This window comes from Rhinolophus ferrumequinum, chromosome 8 (assembly GCF_004115265.2).
Source record: "Rhinolophus ferrumequinum isolate MPI-CBG mRhiFer1 chromosome 8, mRhiFer1_v1.p, whole genome shotgun sequence".
Taxonomy (NCBI): domain Eukaryota; kingdom Metazoa; phylum Chordata; class Mammalia; order Chiroptera; family Rhinolophidae; genus Rhinolophus; species Rhinolophus ferrumequinum.
This window is the reverse complement of record NC_046291.1, coordinates 5,188,223-5,213,162: the sequence shown is the minus strand read 5'-3', so window position 1 is coordinate 5,213,162 and position 24,940 is coordinate 5,188,223. Positions and strand designations below refer to the sequence as shown.

Below are 24,940 nucleotides of genomic sequence, written 5' to 3'. Positions count from 1 at the left end.
ACTAAGGGCTGCTCCAGCCAGAGAGAGCAAACCAGGTCACCTTGGATAAAGAGCTGCTCTCAGGAGGACTTGTCACCCCCACACGCATACAGACTACCTCCCAGGCTCTGAATTAAACGTCTTCTCCGCAAGATGGAGAAGATGGTGCTGAAGATATTGCTAATGTGTGCCCTTGGGTTGAACCACTGGACGTGTACAGGTAAGGAACTCAACGACAGGGCCCCCTGCACTAAACCTGTGGAGCTGCCCTGGCTCGTGTGCCTGTTGTCACTGTGTCCCTGTGTGCTTGCATGTCCAGGTTTCCCAGTGTATAGTTATAACCAGTCCTCCCTGAAGGAAGCTCTCAGTGCCTCTGTGGCAAAAGTGAACGCTCAGTCCTTGAGCCCGTATCTATTCCGGGCGTTCAGAAGCTCCATCAAAAGGGTAAGTACACATACCCTCTTCTCCACTCCTCTTTAAACTGCTTCCTGTTCTTTTCCAAGGGGAAAAGAAGGCGTCAGTTGATTGGGTGCACTTTTTTATTTTTCCAGTGGAAAACGACACTAGCTAGTCGTCTCTTTCCTACGGCTTTTGGGCAGACAAAGGATTTAATTACAATTCTCGTCATGAGGCTCTCAGAGCTCGTTTGGAGGCCTGATTCTTCTGCTGTATCCCTCCCTCTGGCCCCATTTCCTGTTTCCAGATGTTACCCTCCACGCGTCCTGCTTCTGTAGCCGAAGTCCCAGGGGTTCCTCTTGAGAGGGCTTATTAAGAACTACTCGTTTATTAGAAATGAGGCTTTTTCAAGTTCAGCAATTCTGCTTCTAATATTTATAGGAAATAAATCCTGGCTTTTGAGCTAAAGAAACCCACCTTCCTTGGTCGGTTTAGTAATAGCCTGTTTCCTGTTAACTTTGGGAAATAGGGAAAGATGAATTTTCTTGCGCTTCCAACCACTAAATCTGTGATAGACAAAGAAAGAGATGCTGAAACATCTTTCAAAGGAAATGAGAAATGTAGACAGCAAGTCACGTCCCCATCCTGATCCCCAGGTGTTTTCACTGCCTATTGGGATTCCTGTGCAATGTGGGGCAGAAATACCCGCCCCTCCCCCCCCGCCCCCCCAGCGAGGTTAGGTTAAGATGGGAGATGGGATGTTTTGTAAAGTTACTGGTGCTACAAACGAGAATTTTGTGCAGCCAGGCCACGTGGGACCTGAGTGGCAGCATGGCCAGAAGTCCCTCCCAGAGGCCAGATGGCCACCACTGCTCTCTCTCTCTCTCTCCGCTCACGTCTCCCATCCCGGCTGCGTACCCTCTTAGCTAGCACTTAGCTCGTTCCCTCTCTAACTGAAGAGCTTAGGGCTCGTGGTTTCTTAGCCCCCCGTCTGCAAATATAACACATTCATCTTGGCCCTTTTCTTCAGAAAATGACTCAGTGTCCAATTTCTAGAGTCCTAGGAAATTAACTGAATTGTCCCAGGTGTCTTTTCTAATTGGGCTGTAGGTTGTGAAGGCAATGGGCTATGCTTTAGTTAGGTCCCCAGTCCAGCACCAGGCTGTTGTGGCCAGAGTGGGGTCACTTGGCCTGGGCATTGTGGTGAGAGGCAAGCAAGATGTGTGTAGTCAGCTGCTAAGCTGAAGGGTGGTTTCTTTCTGGAAGAGGACTGGGCCAGAATAAAGAACCCTGTTCCTTGCACACCACTGTATGGGCTTCCGTCTTTTGCATTTCATGAAATCCATTTGCAGTGTGGGGAAATCAATGTCCTCTTGCAAAGTGTGCAAAATTTAAATTTACTGGTCATTTAGCTAGTGTTCACTGCAGGAGAAAGTGAGTAAGTTAATTAAATGAATAAGAATGTGAGGACAGGTCCTGAGAGAGCCAGTTACTGACACCATGGGAATTTGGCTCAGGGAGATGAGCCCGGGTGAGGCACAGCTACCCAGTGCACGTTCCAGCACGTGTGCCATCTTGGTTTCATAGACCTGAGCGCGCGCACACACACACACACACACACACACACACACACACACACACGAGCCTGCAAATAGACACACCTGTGTATACGTGTGTGATCTTTCACAGGTTCATAGGTAAGAGATGCCTCTCCACCTAATAAATGCTGCTCTTCTCTCTGCAACCTGACTTTTCTTGCCTCTCCCCAGCCTTTTCTGATTACGGGTTACCTCCACCATGTCCCTTCCATGGAAACTTCCTTTCTTCTCCCATCAGAAGGACAAACTCTCCTCCTTTGATCCCTCCTGGTGATGTTTCTTTCCTCTCAGGAGTGGTTCACATTTTGCTTTACTGTGCATAGTAGTCACACCTTTTATAAACACACTAAAGATGGCCCCAAATATTGGTATATTCGCTCCATCTTAGGAGACGTGAGAGGTAACTCAGAGGCAACAAAGTCCTCAGGAGAGAGATGAAGAAGAGCTCACTGGCAAGGAGGGCACAAACAGTTCTCAAAAGAAGAAACACAAACGATCGTGGAACATTTGGAGAAATAGTCAACCTCTCTGATAGCCAAACAAATCAGAATTAAAAGAGCATGGTGAAATGGAAAAATAACGAGGTGAAAAAGAAATCACAAACACTGCAGGAGGCATTTGGTAAAATTATATTTGGAAAACAATTTGGAAATATATGTTGAGCACATATATAAGCACGTTGAACATTAAAAATAACAAATATTTATAACTTTTGATCTCATAGCTTCACTTCCAGGACTATGTCCAAAGGAAACAGGTAGTTTAGTCATGTTTATATATGTGTAGGAGTTTCGGGGTAGAGTTCGGTGGACTTAGGTGAGGGGTCAAGCCCTGCTACTTTATTCCTGAATTTGCTTAATAAACCCAGTGTCTCTCGACCCCACTGCATGCGGGAATCATCTGGGAGCTTGAAATCTTCCTGATGTGAGGCGGGACGGCGACTCATTAAATCTCAGTCTCTGGGGTGGGGCTCACATTCTTAAATGTTCTGCTGGGCATTGCACTGTACGGTCAGGGTTAAGAACCACGGGGTTTTACCAGTGGACCTGGATCAAATACTCCTGCAGTTGACTTTAATTTACTTACCTCTTAAGCTCCAAGTGTAAAAAAGGATGAGAAGGAATGAGGCAATGACGAGGGTTTCCTCGCTCCAGTGTTGACATTAGGTTCACTCTGTTTTCTCAGAGGACAGAAGTGGAGAAAGGAACGGACACAGGACTTGTGCTGGGGACAGGAAGAGAAGAGGATGGGCCAGGCTGTGCTTTCATAGAGCTCAGATCCTACCGGGGAGAGAGAGGAAGAGAGAAGGGAGAGGAGGCGAGGGGAGAAGGGGAGGCAGGGTGAAGGGGGTAGGCAATCACATAAATAAAAGAAGTTGGTTTCAGAGACTAGAGGGTCCTGTGGAGAAAACAAAGCAACTTGATGGATGAATGGGTCTGGGCTGGGGCTGGGGCAGCTGGCAGATGAGGCAGAAGTCCATTTGACGCAGTGACAAGAATTGCCAGCCATGGGAAGGCCCGTGGGAGGACATTGAAGGACCCTGAGAGCCTAGTGGGGGCGGGGGGGTGAGGTTAGAGAGTGGGTCTGTGTTGGGACAGTGGGTAGCCCTGTGGGGTGGGGGAGCTTTAAACAGGGAAAGCGCTTGAAGATCTTTGTGTTTGTAGATCCCTCTAGCTGCTGTCTGGAGTGGGTGTGACAGAGGAAGCCCAGACAGGGAGTGCAGGGGGCAGGGGGTGATGAACGGCAGCTGAGCTTCAGGGGGAGCAGAGAGGGGGTGTGGATGGACTCCGGGACATTGCAGACAGAGCCACAGAGGCTTTGGGGTTCTCTGTGTCTGTGCCCACTCCTGTCCATCTTTACCTTTCAGGTGCTTTGCAGTTCTTGCTCTTTGGCTTTCTAAATTATTCTTAGCTGGCTGTAGCTAATCTGATCTTTACTTTTTACCCAACAATAAGGGATGTGTTTGCAAAACCTAAATGGTCATTGTCTTAGGCTTCACCAGAGAAACAGAACCAATAGAATGCATAGTCTATGAATATATATATATATATATATATATATATTATATATGTAAATAAATATATGTATATATATTATATATGTAAAATGTACACACATTTTAAGGAAGGAAAAAACTATTATAATACTCAATATATACCAATAACAAAAGGTGAATACAAGTCACGTTTGACTTCTGCAGTTACAATAGAGGCTCAAAGTGGTTACCATCAGCGTCCAGACACTTCTGATTATGGTGAACTACTGCTTGAGCAACGTTGACCAAAGTGTCCACTTGTATACATTTTTTGGGTACCCCAGATATGTGTGTGTGTGTATATATATATACACACAAACATATATATATATATACGTTTTAAAGTATATATATAAATATATATATAATAATACATATATATATAAATATATATATAAAAGTACATATATATAAATATATAAAAGTACATATATATAAAAGTACATACATATATAAATATATATACTTTAAAACGTATATATATATAGATATAATATATAATATATAATATATATATGTACATTTTTCAAACAACAGAGAGAGAGAGAGAGATTTGGCAGGCCAAAAGCCTGGAGGCCCAGGGAAGAATTGCACTCTAAGTCCCAAAGCTCATCTCCTGGCAGAATTTCCTCTTGTTTGAGGGAGGTTACCTTTTGTTCTATTGAAGCTTTCAACTGATTAGATGAGGCCCACCCAAATTTTGGAGGGTTACCTGCTTTACTCAAAATTCACCAATTTAAATATTAATCTCATCCAAAAATACACCTTCACAGAAACATCCAGAATAATGTTTGACTAAACGTCTGGGCACTGTGGCCCAGCCAAGTTGACAGGCACATAAAATTACCATCCCCCAAAAGAATTGTTATGGATCTTTTATTGATGTATATTTTTATTTCTTCTTGAAATATAAAACCGAAATATGCTCATTATAAAAAGACAGAAAGTACAACAAGAAAGTGAAAACCAAAAGTGATATCCGTCATCCATTCCTCGGAGATACTCACTAGGAACATCTTATGGGAGAATATTTTTCGGGCTCTTTTTCTCTTCATATACGGGTATACAAGATGTATTTTAAGGAAAACAGGACCATACTGTAAAGTACTGCAACTTGTTTCAACAGCAAGACTGGGTTTTGAATTTCCTCCAGTTGATTCCTTTTCGTTGAGCATTTAGGTTGTCCTACTTTTTTCAAACAACACAGAGCGGAGATTTACTGGCTGGATGTGAGTCCAAACGAAAAAGCAAAACTCTTAGGCTTTTCTCTCTATTCTAGAAAGAGTGTTTGAAAGTGCTTAAAGATGCAAACAAAGTTGCAAAATCATCTCACATTTCGATAAAATTATCTGTACTCCAAAGCCCAGTTTCATTTTTTTAAAGTAAGCTTTTGTGTTGCTCATTTGCTTTCATCAAACTACTTTAAGGGAAATTTCTGAAGCATGATGGAGGGTGGAGAGCTGAACAATGCACTCTTACTGATGGAAGAAGTTTTTATTTTTAAATGAGATTCAGATTTAATTGTCAATATTCTAAAATCATAAATAAATGCAGTAGTAAATAATGGCGAGATTGTTTTTAGTTCTACTTGTTAGAAAACTCTACTTGTCCTGTGTCCTCTCTCCTCGTCTTGAGTTAGAAGGAGACACGAAGACCCCCGTTTTGAACTTGGAGTTGGCCCCTTCCAAAATAACATTCTTTTTACCTGTGCCCATTATTCGCACCTATAAGTGGTCTGTGCTTTCCCAGACAGTGTTGTCACCACCTCTCTCTTCACTGGGTACGAGGTTGAATGTGTTGCTGACTCAAATTTGCCACCAGGTGGGCTGAGGAACTAGAGGGAAGAGATTTTTGTAGCCTGAGGCTGTTGTTGGGTTCTGGACCATGGTGAGCTCCTACCTGGTCTCCCTGCTGCCATCTTGTTCCTGCCCCTGTGTGTGCTTGCAGCAGCCATGGTGATTCAGATCTTATCTCTTAAACCCTCTGCTAACTTCTCATTGCAGTGAGAATGAGCTCTGCACACCTCCCCGTGGGCTACAAGACCATAAGTCATCTGACACACCCCATCTCTCCAACACCGCGTAGGGTTCTCCTCTTGCTCCAGCCACTGCAGCCAGAGTTGCTCTGACCCAGGACATGGTCTCTGCTTCTCCTCTCATGATGAGCTCTTTCCTATCCTTTACGTCTCGGCTGAAATAGCCCTTCCTCAGGAGGATTTCTCTGGCCCTTTGTCTAACGTAGCCACTCCCTCCCTGCCATACCCATTATCATATTGCTTTTCTTCATAGCACCGTAGCCATTTGGAATAATGTTGTTTAGTTTTCCTTCCTGTGTTAGCTGTGTGGCGTCCCCACTGGACTCTAAGCTGCATGGAGTCTTCCCTACTCTGCCTTTGGTGCTGAAGACACAGTAGGCACTCAGTGAATCACGTGACTTCCATGTCATCAGAACTTCACAGATTCATCAGGAATTTTGGAAGTTTCCCTAACATCCCACTCTTGGTGGAAAGGACTAGAAAATAGAGTCAACTCATTCATGAATCAGAACTGATCAAGCAGGAAGAGAAGCTGGGTAACACTGTACAGCAGAAATGTACTTGTCATTGAATTTCTTACTATGTCAGGAGTTAAGAATTCTGGAACATTCTTTTAGGAAAATGATACTTCAAAGTACATAGAGTTGATTCTCTATTTGCGGTAGTCGTGTTCTATAAAGTCACTGCAAACACTGAATTCGTGAATATTGAACAACTGCTCCTGGGGGAAATACAGAGTGAGGTTCCTATAAGTCCCTGGTCACAATATTTTTGTCAACTGATCAATACACGACCTTGTTTATGTGTGTTTCTGTTGAAAGACACCTTATTTAACAATACGTTGATTCCTTAACGTTGCACTCACAGCCGGCGGTGCTGTAACTCACGCCTGAGCAAGGCTCATCTAACACACGTATTAACTCCACGAGGCGTATCACAGCCAACCTGCACTCGGGGACACTAGACAGCCTGTTAGCACGACACTCGGGGTCCACGTTAAACAAAAAAACCACAGCACAAAAAGCGAAAAATGTTGCACAAGAGAGACCATGAAAAGGACACTGGACCCCAGGATGGGAGCTGAAACAAGAAGGCTGAGTGTCACCTGGTTTGATCTCAGTTGGGAACCTTTGCATCAGGTGATGCAAGGTTTTTGCCACCTGTGCACAGCCATGAGTGACTGCAAAAGGACCCCGACTAGTGAAATTTGGGGTTACAAATAAATTTCAGTGAGTAGGCAAATTAGCAAGTATGGAACCTGTGAATAATGAGGCCCCATTGTAAATGTAAGCCACTAGACGCAACACTTCCCTTGGAGGTAGGACAGTGAAGTTCCGGTTCCATTTTCTCCCTAAAGTAGTGCATGCCTTTAGTAACGTTTGCTCTGGTCTTCAGAATGAGGACATGGTACTAGGTGATGGCTGAGACGATTGATGGCTTTAACAGTGGATGATTCTGAACGTTTTGTCGTTGTGTAGGGAGAAACATTTCTAGCATTGTGAGCTTCAGAAACACATCAATGGCAAACTGATGCTTTGTATTTGTCAAGGTCAATATCCTGGAAGAGGAAAACTTGAGCATGGACATACAATTCAGCATTCGGGAGACGACATGCAGGAGGGATTCTGGGGAAGATCCTGCTACCTGTGACTTCCAAAGGGGCTACTATGTGGTAAGTGTGGTGGGAAAGGCCACCATCCCAGAACTAACGTGAGGAAGTGCCTCTCTTCTCCCATGACCTGAAGCTGTTTCAAAGTCACACTGAGAGCTTGGCCGCTATCTGGCCTCCGACCACCCTGGGAGGCACTAACTGTGTCCATGCTGTGTTCCCTGGGCGGGGGCAGTGTGGCCCAGTGGTTGCGGATTTGAGCTCTGGAGTCCAAGGTCCTGAATGACCCTGGCAAATTATTTAACCCCTGTTACCCCAGTTCCTGCTCTTCAAAATGGGAATAATGATGGTTCCAGGCAAAGTGAATACAAAGAGGCCAACACCAAAGGAAAATCCCAGAGACGGTCTGAATTCTACTTGAAATCAATGTAAAACACCAACTGTGAGAGTCGCGTTGTTTTGTGGTTGGCTGTTGTATAGTATCTGCGTCCCTCACTAGCTCGGGCTCTGTCAGGGTCAGGACCACGGCGTGTTTAGTATTGTATCCCCAGTGACCAGAACACACTCCAACGCTGGTCTAGTCCCCTGGGCAACACCCTCCCCCCAGTGTTCACTTTCCAAGTTGTTCAGGTTCAGATGTACAAGTTCTCGAGGGTTTGTTACGCTATCAATTTGATTGTGTCAGGGTTGCTTCACAATGATGTAAGTTCTGAAAAAAAAGTCTTTGTTTTGTTATTTGTTTCATGAGCCTTTTCGCCGTGACTCTGTTTTACAGAGGACCCAAACTTGAGGGTGACAGCCTCTGTTTCTAATGAAATCTGAGGCCAAAGGAGAGGAAAGCAGAGTCCTTTAGGTATTTCCTGTTTCCTTTTGTTCGAATGGGAAAAGATTCAGGAAAGGAAATACGTGCTTTTTCCTGGGGACTTGTCATGGATCGAATGCCCAGGAGATATTTAAATATTTCATTTATTTCTGCTTAGATCTTGAGAAATTTTCATTTTGGAAAAATGAAATGCCTCTCTCTATGAATCTTGCCTTTCTGTTTGCATCATTTAGTCAAGCCCTACCATATTGCTTGATTTGTTGGACAGGTCCTAACACGTCTATGAGCTGCGGGAGATACAAACCCATTGTTTTGCGTTTTCCAGCCAGCAGCCGTTTGCAGAAGCACCGTCTGGGTGTCTGCCGAGGAGGTGCAGGACGCATGGGTTCACTGCCGCTGGTCCGTCAGCTCCGAGTCTAGCAGCAGCGAAGAGGTATGACCAGAGCCTTCGTGTTCTCCGGGAGAGCACATTTTAGGGTCTGTGACAAGCACACTGGTGTGACAGAGTAGCTGGAATATCACCCAGGTGTGAGGAAGCATAGCTCTGCTTCCCCATTTTGGATCTTCCCTTTTATACCTACAATCTCATGTTCCGTATCCCTTACTTCCTCTAGCCTGTTTCTTCTCTCTCTTTTTCTCGACCCCCTCCCCTGCCCTGATTTGGGAAACAGCTTAAAGTAACAATTAGCACATTTTTAAAGTTTTAGATCTCAGTAAGCAGCTCACTGACACTGAGGTTTAGGGGAACAGAGAGGGACATTTTTGTTGGACCCGTGTTCAAAACTATTGACCACCTCCACCATCTAGCACAGAATACGTCACCGTTACCATCTGTAGTTTCTTCATCTGTTACACGCCAGGAATGAAGACTACCTGACAGGTTGTTGAGAGAACCAAGAGAGTCGGTGCACATGAAGGATGTGGCCTCGTGTCTGGTACCTAACAGATGCCCCATGACACGTCCTTTTTCCCTCAGTTACATTGAAATTGAGTTGCCACGCTACTGTACAATTAATGATGTATACATTTCTGACTGGAAATTACATTGCATTTGTCTGTCTGTTTGTGGACTGCTTTCCAAAGCAGAACACATGGCTCATGAGGGCAGGAATGTCTCCTTTTGTCAGTCTAGGATGATGTTTGATTCAGGCCAGGTGCCCAGGAAGTACTTGTTGAGGAAGAAATGGTCAGGAATATGACAGAAGGAGGAAGCCTCTTGACTTTAAGAATGAAAACCTAACTGTTGCAGTATTTGTTTATTCATAATGGGATAATGTTCTTAACAGGTATTTGAACGTTTCTCCCATTATACAGCTATATTTGTCCAATGATATCTTTCTCTACTCTTTTTACTGTTTTTCAAGATTTAAGTCTGTGTGGAAAATTGCATTAAAAGAATATACAATTTCGGCTTCAAAAATTATACACAAAAGTTAATATTCCCATATTATTAACATACCCACACTTTAAGTGTTTTGTGTGGAAGCTCACGTTTTTATTTATTTATTTGTTTGTTTATTTATTTATTTATTTATTTATTTATTTATTTATTTTAAACGTATTTTTCAACTACAGTTGACATGCAATGTTATGTTAGTTTCAGGTGTACAACACGGTGACTAGACATTTACATACCTTATGAAGTGGTCACCCCGTAAAGTCTAGTGTTATGGGAGCCCATTTTAGAATTAGGAAGAAATGAAAGTAATGACTCGGACACTCTTAGTATAGGGGATGGTGGTGTTACTGGTGCAAGGAGAAATTTGCACAGGTTATTAGGACCTTCTCCACGCAAAGTTTGTGTTTAGTTAAGCATAACGTTATTGCTTGATCTTGTTCACACTGGCAACTTTTGAGGATCCAACCCCAGGTGGTTTCTGGGGGTGATTTCCCCAGGATCCCATTTTCTTGGTGCTAGGGCAAATACCAAGGGGGCTCCTTTTCTAGACTCCATTAAAGTATCTAGAAATTCAGATATGTTTCATAGCTAACACACTCACATGCTCACTGCCCAGCCAGCCCAGAAATGTCCAGGACCAAGCATTTTGTTGCTATTGATTTTGTGGTTTATATGGGAAAAACTAGAGGTAGTGAAGACATGCATAGTTCTGGTCCTGTGGAGTTTATAGATGAGTCTGAGTGCCGTCCCTTCAGCAGGGGTTACCAGGCGAGCATGTGGGAGCATGTAAGAGAAGACAGAATATTGGGAGGTGGGACAGAGAGAGCTTCCCAGGGAAACTGACATTCAACCGGAGAAGTGGAGGATGGGAGGATGTCATGACAGAGGGGACAGGGGTAGAACGGGTGGAGGAAAAGAAACTCCAAGCACAGGAGACGTCATGAGGGAGTTCCCTGAAGTGGGAGAGAAGCGGGTGGCTTGAAAGGGACAGAAATCCATTATGACTGGGATAAACATGATACAGGGAGAAAGAGGGGTAGGGGTGGGCTGGAGAGGGCGGCAGCCAGGTCACGAGAGCCTCATTGGTCATGTCAATGATCGCTGGTTGATCCTAATGGTAACGTGGCGATTGAAGGCCTATCAGTAGGGCCTTGACAGAATGGAAAAGAGTAGACGGGCGCTAGCTAGGAGCAGATGGGGAGCTAGGAGGTTGGCGGGACATGTGAGAGAGAATGGGGCTGGGAGTTAGGAGTGAATGTTGAGAGAAATGGACTCTAGTTCATTCTATGACCTTTAACACAATTGAAATTAATTTAATAAATGTTTCACTAAATTCCTCTTTCATGTCTGTTTTGGGACGTTAACTCTGTTTGGGCAACCCACAAATCTGTTGCAACTTTCTAATTGCAGAGTGGAGACCACACACGGTTCTTCCAAGGCCAAATTTTTAAAGAAGATTCTGACATTAAGTTAAGTTAGCCCCTGAAACAAGTCAGATTTTAACATAAACTCACCCAGTTGCTTTTTCTCAATGATTAGGAGATTGTAGAGCATTATGAGCAAATTTTTTTTAAAAAGAATTCCTTAAATTAAAGAATTCTGCAATTCAAAAGAGAGAGAAGAAAACAGATGGACACTTCAAGTAATTCCTGGAAACTCTGAAATAGACTACTTACACGAAACAGAAAAAAAATTAGGAAACAGCTGTTAACCATTTTCAGTGAAATAAATGGTGATGCTACAAACGTGAAAGACAATAATAGATGAGGATGAATTTAGACCTAGAACAAATTGTTGGAAGTAGAAAATAGAAGGTGGAAAGAGGAAAAGAAACAATCCCAGAGTAATGAAAAACTAAAGATCACTTGAAAAGCATGTAGAATATAGAAGAATTTCCAGGAAAAAAAAATAATGTAAAGAAAGATGTAAGAATATAATGTAAAGAAAGATGAAAGATGGAGAATGAGACTGAAAATTCAAATTATGATGAATAAGGACTTACATTAAATGGAAAATCTCTGGTAAGGATATAATGAGAGACACTCTCTTGAGTATAAGAAATTTAGATTTTCCACCGCATAATTTTAAAAAGTATAAAAGCTGTAAAGAAATTTGAGAAAACAAATTTCTAAATTTGCTGGTAGTCTCTCTCTTTAACTGAATAGATATTTGAATTATGGGTAGTTTGTATTTCTTCTTCATTTTGAAGGAGGAATCTGTAGAGGATAAACAGTTCCTATGTGATGCATAAGCCACCACGTAATACCACAGTAGCCACCAAGAATGCAATGCTAACACTTAAAGGTCAGTGACTAAACTTGACTTTAGACAAATCCTTCTGGTTTAGAGTGGATGGGATGAGGTTTAGCTAGGTTTTCAGCCAGGAGACCCAAAGCAATCCATAAGGGAGAAAGTGAGGAAGAATAACTGAACAGAAATTCTGAGCTCAGGGGAGGAGAGGTGACAGGTATTTCTTTTACTTCCTGTCTTCCATTTCAAGAGACAGAAATTCAACTAGAGGGAGCCTAAGCCAAAATGGGATAATTCCTTGGATCACACTCCTAGAAAGAAAAGGGGGAGTTGGCCTCATGGACAACTCGATTTAGGGACCTTCAACACCCTCTGTATTACATTCATTTTGCCCTTCTCCCTCTCCTTTGCCCTCTTCCTTCTCCTCCCCCACCCCTCCCCCCAACACTCCCAGCTCCACACACCCCTGTTTATTGCAGATGATCTTTCTTCTTATAGCAGGAAGTAAAGCTACAAGCTACTCCAGATTCATGTTCTCTAAACTTAGGACGAAAAGAGAGCATTTCTCTCTAGTCCCAGCTGCAGATAGGTCTTGGCATTACTTTCATTGGCCTGGCTTAGTCATGTGTCCCTATTTAAAAGAGAAAAATAATGCTTTTATTGAGATATAATTCATATCACATATAATTTACCCTTTTAATGTGTATAGTTCAGTGGTCTTAGTACAGTCATAAGGTTGTACAACCATCACCACTCTCTAAATCCAGAATATTTTCATCACCTCCAAAAGAAACGTCATGCCCATCAGCTGTCATTCTCTGCTCCCCATTCTTCTCAGCTCCTGGGGATCACTAATCTGCTTTTGTGTCTATAGATTTGCCTATTCTTGACAAAGGGAATCATATATTACGTGTTCTTTAGTGGCTGGCTTCCTTTATTCAGCATCATCCGTTGGAGGGCTGTACCTGTTGTAGCACGTGTCAGTACTTCATTCTTTCATATTGTTGAATAATAATCCGTTGCATGGATATACCGCATTTGATTTACCCACTTATTAGTTGATCGACACTTGGGTTATTTCCCCTTTAGGCGTATTGTAAATAATGATGCTAGGAGCATGCATGTGTTGTAAGTTTTTGTGTAGACATGTATTTTTTATGTAATTTCTCACCTAACTGAACACATATGGGAACTTCACAAAGAGAAAACTCCAAATTTGACCTAAACACAGTCTATTTGCGAGTCCACATAACACGCTTCCATCTTTTTGGTTCACAGCATTTGGGAGTGATTCTGAATCTAGTGGAAAGCGCGTTAGTCAATTTAAGCTTCATATAAGTTGCTCTTCCCCACATGCTTTGTTAGACATACATGCTCGATACCATGAAAAGTTATTTAATATAATATACTGCCTTATTTCGATAAAAACGAATTATATGATACCTCAGGGTCCACCAGACAATATTTGCATTTTACAGTGTCTTTCCTTTTTCTCTTTTTCATGTGCTGATACTTACTGTTGCCTAAATTTATGTAGATGATTTTTGGGGATACATGGAGAAACAATTACCGACTTGGTAAGTTGAGATCTGTCCTTCTTAATGTTTTTGTTTTCTTGAAACAACTTCCTATTGAAGCTTTCTGTTAGTGAGTTATTTAAAACTAGAGATATCTATACATAATCTTTGAACAATTACAGTAATTACAGGAAAAAAACATTTTCTTTTATTCTTGTTCCTTTCTTAACACCAGGCAATAGGGATACAATTTTTCATTTAGGTATCCCTTTATATTTACACAGAGTTTTTCATATATGATTTCATTGGATGGCCCAACATCTCTGTCAACTAGGCAGGGTAGATATTGGTTTTCACCTTAAGAGAGTTTCTAAACTTGGACTTGTTTGCTCCCTCTCGGATGCATGGCCTAAGTTGTAAGGCCCAGGTGTGCAATAATGTATTGGGAGGATCAGAACTAAACATCATCTGATTGGCTGGGCCTGAATTTGGCAATCCTCCAGCCGTGTGACTAGAGCTGGCCATCCCTTTACGAGTCTTAGTTGGGGGAGGGAGGGCTCTCCTTTCCTTCCTTCTTGTGTTACTTCTCATTTGAAGTGGGAGTGGTTCGTGTTCTGTGGCTTCGGAGCCATTTTTCCGTTCCCGAGGCTTTTCCCCGTTGGTGCTGACAGTGGCCAAACTCTGGTGATCTCCCACTGCTTCCTTGCTTAAGAGGCGTATATGGGGCATTAATAATAAAATCACAGAACATTCCGGAAGTGGACAGAGGTGCGTCGCCTTATGACTGTTATTATGTCACAGGTCTCATTCCTGACAAACCCAGACGTGAACAATTTCATGAACCGCCACTTGGTAAGTGGTCCTATTTTCTTCCTTAGGACACCAACAGACCCTATTCTCATCAAGCCAGACTCTGTTGAAGCCATTTCATAGGAGATAAACCCCTGAAATACAAAATATTTTAAGTGAAAAATGAAGATAGTACATACTGCATACACCTGCTTTGCAAATCACTGAAAAGGTAACCTTGAGGCATTACAACTCACTTAGAAGTTGCCAGAAGTCGAAATATCGAACCTGGCTCAGGAAATCGGCATTGCCCTCTTCTCCTGGCCCACTTTGGGGTGTTATCTGAATGGCCACCCTTTGGATCTCCTCTTTGCCCTCCACCTTCAACTGCACTTGGTGGGTAAGCAGGTGAAAGTAACAGTTACTTGGCTTCTCCCTTTTGCAGATCACTTTTCTCATTCAGTCTTCTTGGTAGTTCTATAAACCAGGTGTGTTATCTGCTCAGCAGAAGTGGTAAAAAAATTTACCAATGAGTAGTAACTCATGGCGTGAGTTGTGTGTGCCAAATACTTGCTTTGTACTAATTGCCTGACGCAATGTTCTCCTTCCGCCATCACGGCCGTCCTGTGCGCCCACACTGACTCTCCCCATTGTGTGGAGGAGCAAACTGTGGCTCAGTGAGTTTCTGTAACTCGTCCAAGGCTACGGCCAACACAGGACTTTGATCCAGCTGGTGAGTGGCAGAGATGGGGCTTGGATCCAGATCTGTCAGACTCTAAAAGCTCTGCTTTTTCCATGGTGCTTTCCAGAAGAATTGTGAAATTCACCCTATGTTCAGAGTTCTCCATTAAAATGAATGACACGGGTTAATATCTCATTGCGTTCAATGTCTGAGCCTCCTTAGGCGTACTCCAATTTATTTGAAGTGCTGGGTGTACAATCTGAGGCTTGATTAAAAAAAAGCTTAAGTTTTAGACCTCCTCCAAATTGTCACTGCGGAAGAATACACAGTTATTCCAACAGTGTGACCACTGCTGAAAACATTTTTTTGAACATTCTTTTGGAATTGCCTCCAGAATCTATGGCCCATTCGTTTGAATCTCTGTAGTGGGGGGAAATTATTTGCCATTGGATTTGATTTTGAAAATAGCAAGATTAATAACCAACTTAGGGGCATTAGTTACCCATTGCTGTGCCAAATTATACCAAACTTAGCAGCTTACAGCCACAAATGATTATTATCTCGCAGTTTCTGAGCGTCAGGAACTCAGAAGCAGTGTAGCTGGCTCAGAGTCTCTAACAAGGTTGCAGACAAGATGTTGTCTGGGGCTGTAATGTCATCTGAAGGCTTGCCTGGGGCCGAGGGATTCACTTCCAAGCCACTCACATGGTTGTTGGCAGACCCAGTTCTTCATGGGCTGCTGGACAGAGTGCTTCAGTCTCTCTCACTATACGGGCCTCTCCACAGGGCTGTCAGAATGTCCTCAAAACATGACAGCTGGCTTCTCCCAGAGAAAACGATGAGAGAGAGAGAGAGAGAGAGAGAGAGAGAGAGAGAGAGAGAGAGAGAGAGAGAGAGAGAGAGAGAAACCAGAGCACCCAAGATGGAAGGCGTGCTCTTTTATTACCTAAGTTTGGAAGTGATATACCATCACTTCTGCATATTTTATTGACCACACAGACCAAGCCTGGTTCAATGTGAGAGGGGAATACCTAAGAGTGTGAATACTAGGGTAGGAGCTCATCTTGGAGGCTGGCTATCACATTGGAAAAATGCTGTATAAATTCAGGTGACTAATCCTTTTTATTCAGGATTCAGGTAACTAATCCTCAGAAGGCAAATCCAGAGCCAGATTCTAAAACCATTCTGAGCCTTGAGAGCATCACTGGCACGGAGGTGCAGCTATCTCCAAGACTGCTTTGAACCTGACAATTTAATTCAATTCAACAAATCTGGGTGACAGCCCAGGGCAGACCCACAGAGGACTGAGAGATAAATGTGACAGTCGCAGCCCTTGAGGGCTCACAATAGTGGCTGAGATAGGTCACCTGTGGTAACAGAGTGGGTTCGGCTATAACTCCACGCAGGAGAGCGTGTGGGATGTTTGACAAGGAGGATGAAGTTATGTTCACGAGGGTTCCCGTGGCGGTGTGGGTTCTGGTGACGTGAATCACAATCGTCCTCATTAATTAATAGTCATGTAGTCCACGTCGTCTCGGATCTTGATGTGAATGACAGAGCCTCCACATTCCTTTGCTATCTTTAGAGACCATGACAAGGGTCTTTGCTCCTGGAAGGAGAAGGTACCAAATGCCATGGCACAGAGCGAGGATAACTACTGCCCTTGAGTAACAGCCTTCAGGTAAGGGGACACAGGTAAAAAACGTGTGTGTTTAGAAACAGGAGCTACTTGCAGTGAAAGCCTTCAAACCGCTGCTCCTTCACCTTCAAACGTCCACACGAGGCCCTCCAGCTGCCATCCTGTCTTTCCACCTTCTCTTCTCTCCTGCCACATACTGTTCCTCAATTGTCCCTTCATTCTTGCATCCTCAATCTTTCTCCCATGGCTTTTGTATTTGTTGCCACTGGGGTGATCAAATTTCTCCACTTTAAGAACCAACAAACAACCAATAACAAAGAGGAGAGCCTCTTCCTTTGGTGCAGTCTCCGATCCCAGTAGCTGCCTCCCCCGCCCCCTTTCTCTGCTCAGCTTCTTGACGCAGTTGTGGCCCATGCTCCCGCTCAACCTTCTCACCCCCCTCCCCTGTTCACTTTTCTGCTTTTTGCAAACTGGATTTTAATCCTTCAGATCTATGAAATCTGACTTGCCTTCTTTTCTGGATCAATAACTTAAATCCTGGTGACCGTCTGTATCATCTCCCTCACCCAGTTCTCCCCTTCTTCTGTAGTTTACTCTGCCATCTCTTCCGCTTACCTGACTTTATCACTGACGTGCGATTATTTCCAAATACGCATCTCTTGCCACGCCCCATCTGGGATTCATGCCCTCAGATCAACTGCCCACTAGGTGCAGTTGCTATGGATACCCCGGGAACCGATGAAACTCAACCAGTCTCCTCTCCAGCTGTCTTTCTTCATTGACTCTTCCTTACCCTCTGTCTTTTTGAACATCGACAGGGGTCCAGTCTTACTGATTTTGCCCCCACGTTTTCTCTGCCATTGGCTCATCGTTTCATTACCATCACCGTGGAACGGTCGCTTGCGTTCTTGCCTCAGGTGCTGGTCCCACACTGTCCACCTTGCACTGTCCTCAGGTTTCTCTGGAAACACAGAGGAGACTCTGGTCCTTCTCCACCCCAACCCCCTCATGCTCGCTTCACTTAGGGGATAAAGTAGAGGTGTGCAAAGCAGACCCTGAGCCGAGAGGGACAGCCTCATTGTCCCCAGTGCATGGCAGCTGGAGCCTCAGCCCAGGTTTTCCAAACGCACACTGAGCACCGCTGAGTCGCATGGGTATAGAAGTTCCCAGTTAGTGGGGCTTGGAGCCAATGTAGCTACGTATTCTTGAGGGTTCCCAAGTAGTGAAGGGACATCATGGAGGGACCTTTAGCTGTATCGGTTCAGGGCACGCTCATTTTTATACACGGAAGTTAATACTAAAGCTTGAGCCTTCATGGGTATTACAGTGTACACAGCACTGTGTGTCTGCAGGATAAAGTCCGAGCGCCCTAACGTAGCCCATAAGGCCTTGGTGACCTGGCCCCTGCCCACGTCTCCAGCCTCATCCCTCCCAAGGCCACGTGGCCCCTACGCTCCTGCAGTACTGAAATACTTGCAGTTTCTCCTGCTGTGGACTCTACCTGCAACAGCCACCTGCTAATTCCTCCTCACCACTCAGGTCTCAGCTCAGTGTCCCTTCCCTTGGGATGTCTGCTCTGGCCCCTCCCAAGTCAGAGACACGTCTCTTTGTGGCCCTTCCTAAAGTCCTCAGCACAGGACACTGCAGTTGCTTGTGTCCTCTCTGTCCCCTTGGACCCCACCAGGCTCCCGGACATAGGGCCCAGGGAGCTTCTGTTGCTGTTGTCACACAGCCCCCTGCAGAGTGCCTGGTGCACAGCAAGCATTCAGGAAACATTTTTTTCAGTGGATGATGGAATCCATCGTTTTGGATTTTTGAGATGCTTTTATCAAAACAAAAAGCAAAAACCCAAAAAAAACCACACAGCTAAGCATAGTGTAATTAATATTTAACCACTGGAATTTGAAAGAAGTCAACTGACTTTTTACTAAAATAGAAGGAAAATTTACCAGTGAGATCGCATCGGATGAAAGATGCAAATGGCAGGTTTTCTTTTTAATCTCTGTGCACCCTAAAAATAAAAACCAGCTTTACACTGAGATCAAGAAACTGCTCATTATGAAGAAACAGACTTATCATACTCCTTTTTTATTAACTTAAATCATTGCTTTTTGCTTCACAGAGCATCCTCAGGGGTAAAAAACGAGAATGCCCAATGGATGGGTTGTATTTTATTTATTAATACTATGCTCACATTGGACATGCATATATAAAGGTGTCACAATATAAATTCATGACCTGATTTCTATTAAACTAATTGATCGCTTCAAAATGTCTCTTTAAGGGTAGCACTGACGAAAGGCCAGAGGCTGCCAGGAGATTGGCTTTGACTTCTGTCCCGGTTGTGTTCCTGCCCTCCTGTGACCTTCAGCAGGGCAGGTGTCCACACTGCACCCCAAGTTCCCTAGGATCATAAAGTGAGACTGGGAAGACCTGCAAGCAGACGCAGTGAGGAGGCTGGTCTGCAGGGTCTGGGATCAGCAGGCCTGGCTCCAAGCCGCTCTGCCACTTCCTGGTACGAGTTGGGACAGTGATCTGGTCCCGTAACCTCTCAGGCTCAGGTCCTTCAAAGGTTTATTACTGTGATTATTTTTCACTTGTTTTTGTCTCTACTAGACTATGAACTCCTTGGAAGCGCCTTAGCCTGTTATCCTTATTAATTAGTTTAATAACAAGAAGAATATGATTAATGATGTCTGTCTTAAAGTATTAATAATAATATCTTTTGTTTCCTAATGCTAAAAACAATAATATAATAAGGGTTCAATCATGTTGGAAGGGAGGAAGGAAGGAAAGAAAGAAGGAAGGAAGGAAGGAAGGAAGGAAGGAAGGAAGGAAGGAAGGAAAGAAGGAAGGAAGGAAATCAGGATGAGTCTTCAAACTGTGAGTGACATGTCGCCCTGTTCCCCGTGGTGAGCTTTCTGCAGGCGGAGACTTTGTCTCCTGTACCACGGAAGCCTCAGAGCCTGGCTCAGTTTCTGGAACAAAATAGCAGCTGAGTCAGTGTTTTTGTAACTTAATAAACACTATTCTAGGATTCCTTTAGGGTGCTGGAAAATCATTTCATATATCGGAGTGGCTAGTGAAAGGAATCATTTGAACAAAGATCTCTGAAATGTTCTCTTATTCGCTATTCTAAAATAGGAACTATGGCAAATCAGGTCCCCACTCTCCTGTTGAAAGGACTGTAGTTGAGGGTCTCACATTTTCTTGGTCTTTATGGCTGGACTAGCTGAGATATTTTCATTACGTAGGGGCCAGAAGACCACCATTTTCCTTTGCACATTGATTGTCGATTAGCAGGAATTCTTCAACTCTATGCCCAAGAGCGGTGAAGGAGGCAGTTCTTAGTGAGGTCTTTTATCAGCCACTGCATGGTGAAAAGGATCAGTGTCACGACTCTATCACTTTGTTCAACACACGTGCACCCAATGTCCGCCTCATGCCTGCATCTGCAGCGACCAAGATCAGAGCTCGCAAGGGGCCTGGGTCTGCGTTAGGGCCCTGCACATACATTGCTCGCAACGGTCCGGTGACGTGTTGTCATCGTTATCTCCGTTTTGTAGGTGAGGAAGCTGAGGGAGGAGAGGCCCCTGATCTCTGAGGCTGTGCTGGCTGTGCTGTGATGTATCTCACGACGTCTGTCTGTCTCCAAAGCCTCTCTTTTCCTTCCTGTTAATGCTCTCCCTCATGACAGTCTCTCCATGTCTGGAAAATAGCACGAGAGGGCAAGACCCCAAGGATCCCTTGTTTAAGACGCATGTGTTATTTGATGGGTGAAGCTGTACATGTAGCGACCAACTAGGAGACGAAGACTTTCATTGACCGGAAGTGTTAACAACATACCTACCTATCATCAGCTATGTGGGAGGGGTAACCCTAAAACCTGGGCCTCCTACTAAGCTTCTGAGTGATTTCTATATGAGACCCATCAGTGACAACTTCTTGAGATGATCTCCCATGACCACCCACCTACTGGGGAAGCGAGACCCCCACATAAGACAGGAAAGACCCACCCCTCTCCAGACAGACACCAGCTGTGTGAGGCGCTGTTTATCTACACTCTGCTCTGAGGCTCGCTCACTGCACACGCCTTCCAGTTACGTCACCAAGGACAGTCCACTGTCATCCGCGGTAGACGTGTTCTGTAAAGTCGCTGCAGGCACTGAATTTGCGAAGCCTGAACCACTGCGGGTAATGCAAGGCGAGGTTCCTGCCAGCCTCTGGTCACGATTTATGTGTTTTTGTTTAAGGCACCTTATTTCATATATATATGAATACATATATATGAATATATATATGAATATATATATAGTGCCTTATTTCATACACACACACACACACACACACACACACACATATACACACATACATATATATATATATATTTGATTTGTTAGTGTCGGCCTCACCACACAGTGCTGTAACTCACGCCGGAGTGAAGCTCAGCTAACACACGTGTTTTCTCCATGAGACACATCACAGTCTTTTTATGCTTAGAAACGCTAGACAGCCCTTCAGCATTACGCTTGGGGCCATTTTAAACAGGAAAACCACCAACAAAGAGGACAAAAGTGCACAACACGTGGCACTAAGTTGGCTGCAAGGACACTTGTTTATAGTATGAGCTGAAATGAGGCAGAGCGTCGTCATTTCATCTCACGTCGGCTGCGGATGTGCATGTTGGAAGACTGGAAGTTTTCGCTGCTCTGAGCATGTTCTGGAACAAATGCAAAACCACCAAAAGGGTTGATTTGAGGGTTACAAAGAAGTAATAGAGAGTAGGCGAGTCTCTGAGAATAATGAGGTTTATCCCCAGCTTCTCTTTAATCTCTCCCGTCTCCTTCTCATCTGGACTTGAAAGAAAAGCCATCTGCGCTTGCTGCCTCCAGTCCCCCTCGGGGCACTGATTCTGCCTGCTGTCCACCCACCGTTTGCCGCCTCCGGGCCCCGTCCACGCCTTTCCCACTGAACCCTGGGGCCACATTTCGTGCTGTTGAGAGCTCCCTTCTTTCCCGAAATCCTCCGGCCTCTGGGACTGCCTCTCCTGCCTCTGTTCCCAGCCAACACTTCTCTCTGTTCTTCATAGATCTCTCCTCTTCCTCCTGCTCCCCAATAGTGCTGTTCCCCACTTCCCCCCACCCCATGCCCACCTGTCTGGGGATTCTTCCAACCTCCGTTGCCGCAGTGCCCCTCGAGCCTGAACTCCCGGCTTGATCAACGGCAGCTCGCTAGACACCTCCATTGGTTATTCCACAACCTGCTCAAAACGAAACTCTTCCCTTCCGGACCTACCCTTCCTCCTGGTTCCAACTCATCCTCCGGGTTACTCAGACCCCAAATGGATTCCTCTCAGACCTCCTCCTCACCCTCATCCACGCACCTAGTTCTGCTAGTCCTTCCTCTCAAACGTCTCCCAGCTCTGTCCCCTCCTCTCCATGTTTGGCCTCATCATCTCTAGCCTGGTGTGGTCAGCATCTTCCTGCTGGTCTCATCTTGGTCCCCTCAAAGTCTCCTCCGCACTGTCACCAGAATTATGTTAAAACCAGTCTTGACAGTTCAAAACTCCACCCACTCACTGGAAGGTGGAGTCTAAACACCCCGGTGACGTGGGACATGAGGAATCGGGCCCTCCCTCCAGTGGTGTGGTCCCTGTCGGCGTCCCCTGCTTCTCTCTGCCTCTGCTTCACATGGAAGACTCACGTGGCTGGCGATTCCTCCTGTGCCCAGTCTGGGTCTGCCCTCCACTCCCAGGCCCCCGCTGCTGGACTACAGAACCCGGCCCCCAGGTTATCCTTGGAGTCTAGGTGACATGTCTTCTCCAAGCTTCCTTCCTTCCTTCCTTCCTTCCTTTCTTCCTTCCTTCCTTCCTTCCTTCCTTATTTCCTTCCTTCAGGAGATTGTGGCTATACCTTATTGATCTTTGTAACCCCCAATAGATACTCAATGCACACATTTATTGAACAAATAAATGCATGAATGAATGAATGACAATTCCTATCTCCAGTTGCACACCCTCAGATGACCACAGCTGAGGCAGCCAACTTCTTTGCTGGCTTGACTGGTCCCTACCCTCCTACCCTCCCACCACCAGCAATTCCTTAGACCAGCCTGAGTCCCACCACGTGGCTACAGCCTTTCCTTAGAGCCCCTCTGGCTCTTTCCTCTTTGAGATTTGAGCTTCCTATCTGAGGGTTTGTTTTCTGTTCTCTGGACTCAGAGCACCTCCTTTTCTCTCTGTAGGTGTCTCCCACACATTTTCTTTGTTCAAGGAGCTGGATGCTTTGCCTAGTTGCTCTAGTCTCTGGTGCCATCTTGGATTCCTTATTGAATAGCCCCAGAAACCTGCATCCTGTGCCTCCATGGTAAGAATGTGAAATGCACACAACAGCGTCTAATCCCCTCTTCCTTCTCTCTTTTAACAGCAAAAGGCATTGGAAGGAATAGAAGTTCCAATGAAGAAAGATACTTTATGAATTGTGTAATATGTTTTCATCAGTTCTAGTCCTTAATAAATGTCTTACTTTTCCTCTTTCCTTGCCTGAGTTTTCTTTACAAAAAGTAGAAGTAACTGTCAAATTTTTAGATAAGAAGGCTAATGTCATGAGATTATTATTAACTAAGACTTTTAGGAGTTGAGATTCATAAAGTGGCCATGTTTAGCAGAATTATGTCAAATGTGTGTTTTAGATCAATATACAATAGTCATAAATTCCTTATTCTTCAAAAGGCAATCAGTCCCAGGCAGCTCCATATCAAAGAGTGTCTTTCCAATTAGTCATTACAAAATGACTAATTGTCATTTTTCTAAAGAAATCATCTGGTGATTAAAGGATGAGAGGCCGACCCCTCCCCCACCACCAAAATGCCGTCATAGCTTTTTAAGCTTCAGATTTCTCAGTCCAGAAAATCAATAGCTTTCTGTCAAAGCAGGGACCACCAGGAAAGTACCCAAGGACTGAGCCACTTAGTTAGAAATGCTCACCAATTCAGTGCCATTCTTGGAGCCAGGACTGTCTGCCGCTGCTTGCTGTGGGGCTGACCGAGTGGTGAGAGGACTGGAAGATGTGAGAATCCCCCGACTGGAACGCCATCTCTCGCCAGTGAGACTGAAACCCGCGTCAGTTCCCATGGCTTCCATGAAGACATCACAAGCCCCTGCAAACTATTTTCTGGATGGATGATACACTAAGTCCTTTTTAGGCATTTACACTTTGGTTTAGATGTGACTGTTTATTCCCACAAGAGAGTAGCAAGCTGCTCCACGTACGACAGCTTTTAAATGTCTGACACGTCCAGTGATGACCTCACCCCCCATCTTCCATAGTGTTTAGAATGTTCCTGGATATTCCCCTGTGCTTAGTTTATTTCGACTTTAAGATCAGCTTGTCAAGTTATGAAAAAACTCTGTGGATATTTTAAGTCAAATTAATTACGTCAAGTTTGTAGATCAATTTAGAAAACGGACACCTTCAGATTTTTGAGTTTTGCTCTATAAGATATGACTCTGGGTGTTGAACACACAATGCAGTAAACAGACGATGTGTTATAGAATTGTACACTTGAAACCTGTATAATTTTAATAACCAATGTCATCCCAATAAATTTAATAAAATTTAAAAAATAGAATAATATAATTTTGCCTCCATCTTTTTTTTTCCTATTTTCTTTGAATGTGTTCCAACAAGGTTAGCTAACAGTACAATGACAAGCACCCTCGTCTTGTTCCTTAGGTAGCATTCTCAGACGCATTTTAGTGTTTCACCCCTAAACACAATGCTGGCTTCTGATTTGGTGTATGGAGTGTTTATATTTTTAATCATATAAGGTTGTATCTATTCTTTCACTGTTAAGAGTTTATAACATAAATGTGTATTGAACTTTATCAAATGTCTCTTGAAAGTTGTCTTTTCTGAATTTGAAAATTTGGAATTTGTCTTTTTTCTTCGGTAACAAAATATGGTGAATTATGTTAATATATTACCTATATTGAACCATCTTTGCATTCTTGGAACAACCCCCCTGGGTCATGGTTTACTATTCTTTAAGTATGCTACCAGATACTAACTGCCATTGTTTCATTTATCATGTTTAGATCAGCTTCATAAGTGAGAGTGATCTGTGGTTTATTTTTGTACCGTCTTTATCTGGTTTTGGTATCAATGTTGTGAAACTCAACATATCCTTCC

The 24,940-nt window shown here is 44.1% G+C and overlaps 1 protein-coding gene across 2 annotated transcripts; it reads left to right on the top strand.

The window, feature by feature from the left end:
* On the top strand, nt 1–23,287 carry SPP2 (secreted phosphoprotein 2). 2 transcript variants are annotated; one of them, XM_033112889.1, is made up of 8 exons: nt 1–199; nt 299–423; nt 7,593–7,715; nt 8,801–8,908; nt 13,662–13,701; nt 14,443–14,493; nt 16,698–16,793; nt 22,995–23,166. In XM_033112889.1, exons 1-7 carry the CDS (start codon nt 133–135, stop codon nt 16,781–16,783), a joined length of 600 nt encoding a protein of 199 aa, XP_032968780.1. In that variant the 5' UTR covers nt 1–132; the 3' UTR covers nt 16,784–16,793; nt 22,995–23,166. The 2 variants fall into 2 exon arrangements, with proteins under 2 accessions (XP_032968780.1, XP_032968779.1); XM_033112888.1 differs by lacking the exon at nt 22,995–23,166 and adding an exon at nt 23,177–23,287 and having other exon boundaries at nt 2–199.
* The last annotated feature ends 1,653 nt before the right edge of the window (nt 23,288–24,940 follow it).

What these genes read in the sequence shown, in the direction of transcription:
- SPP2 (XM_033112888.1), top strand. Translation starts at nt 133, where the DNA reads ATGGAGAAGATGGTGCTGAAGATATTGCTAATGTGTGCCCTTGGGTTG. An exon ending in TCAGAAGCTCCATCAAAAGG is followed by an intron (nt 424 to 7,592) that starts GTAAGTACACAT and finishes GTATTTGTCAAG; the next exon opens with GTCAATATCCTGGAAGAGGA. An exon ending in AGTCTAGCAGCAGCGAAGAG is followed by an intron (nt 8,909 to 13,661) that starts GTATGACCAGAG and finishes AAATTTATGTAG; the next exon opens with ATGATTTTTGGGGATACATG.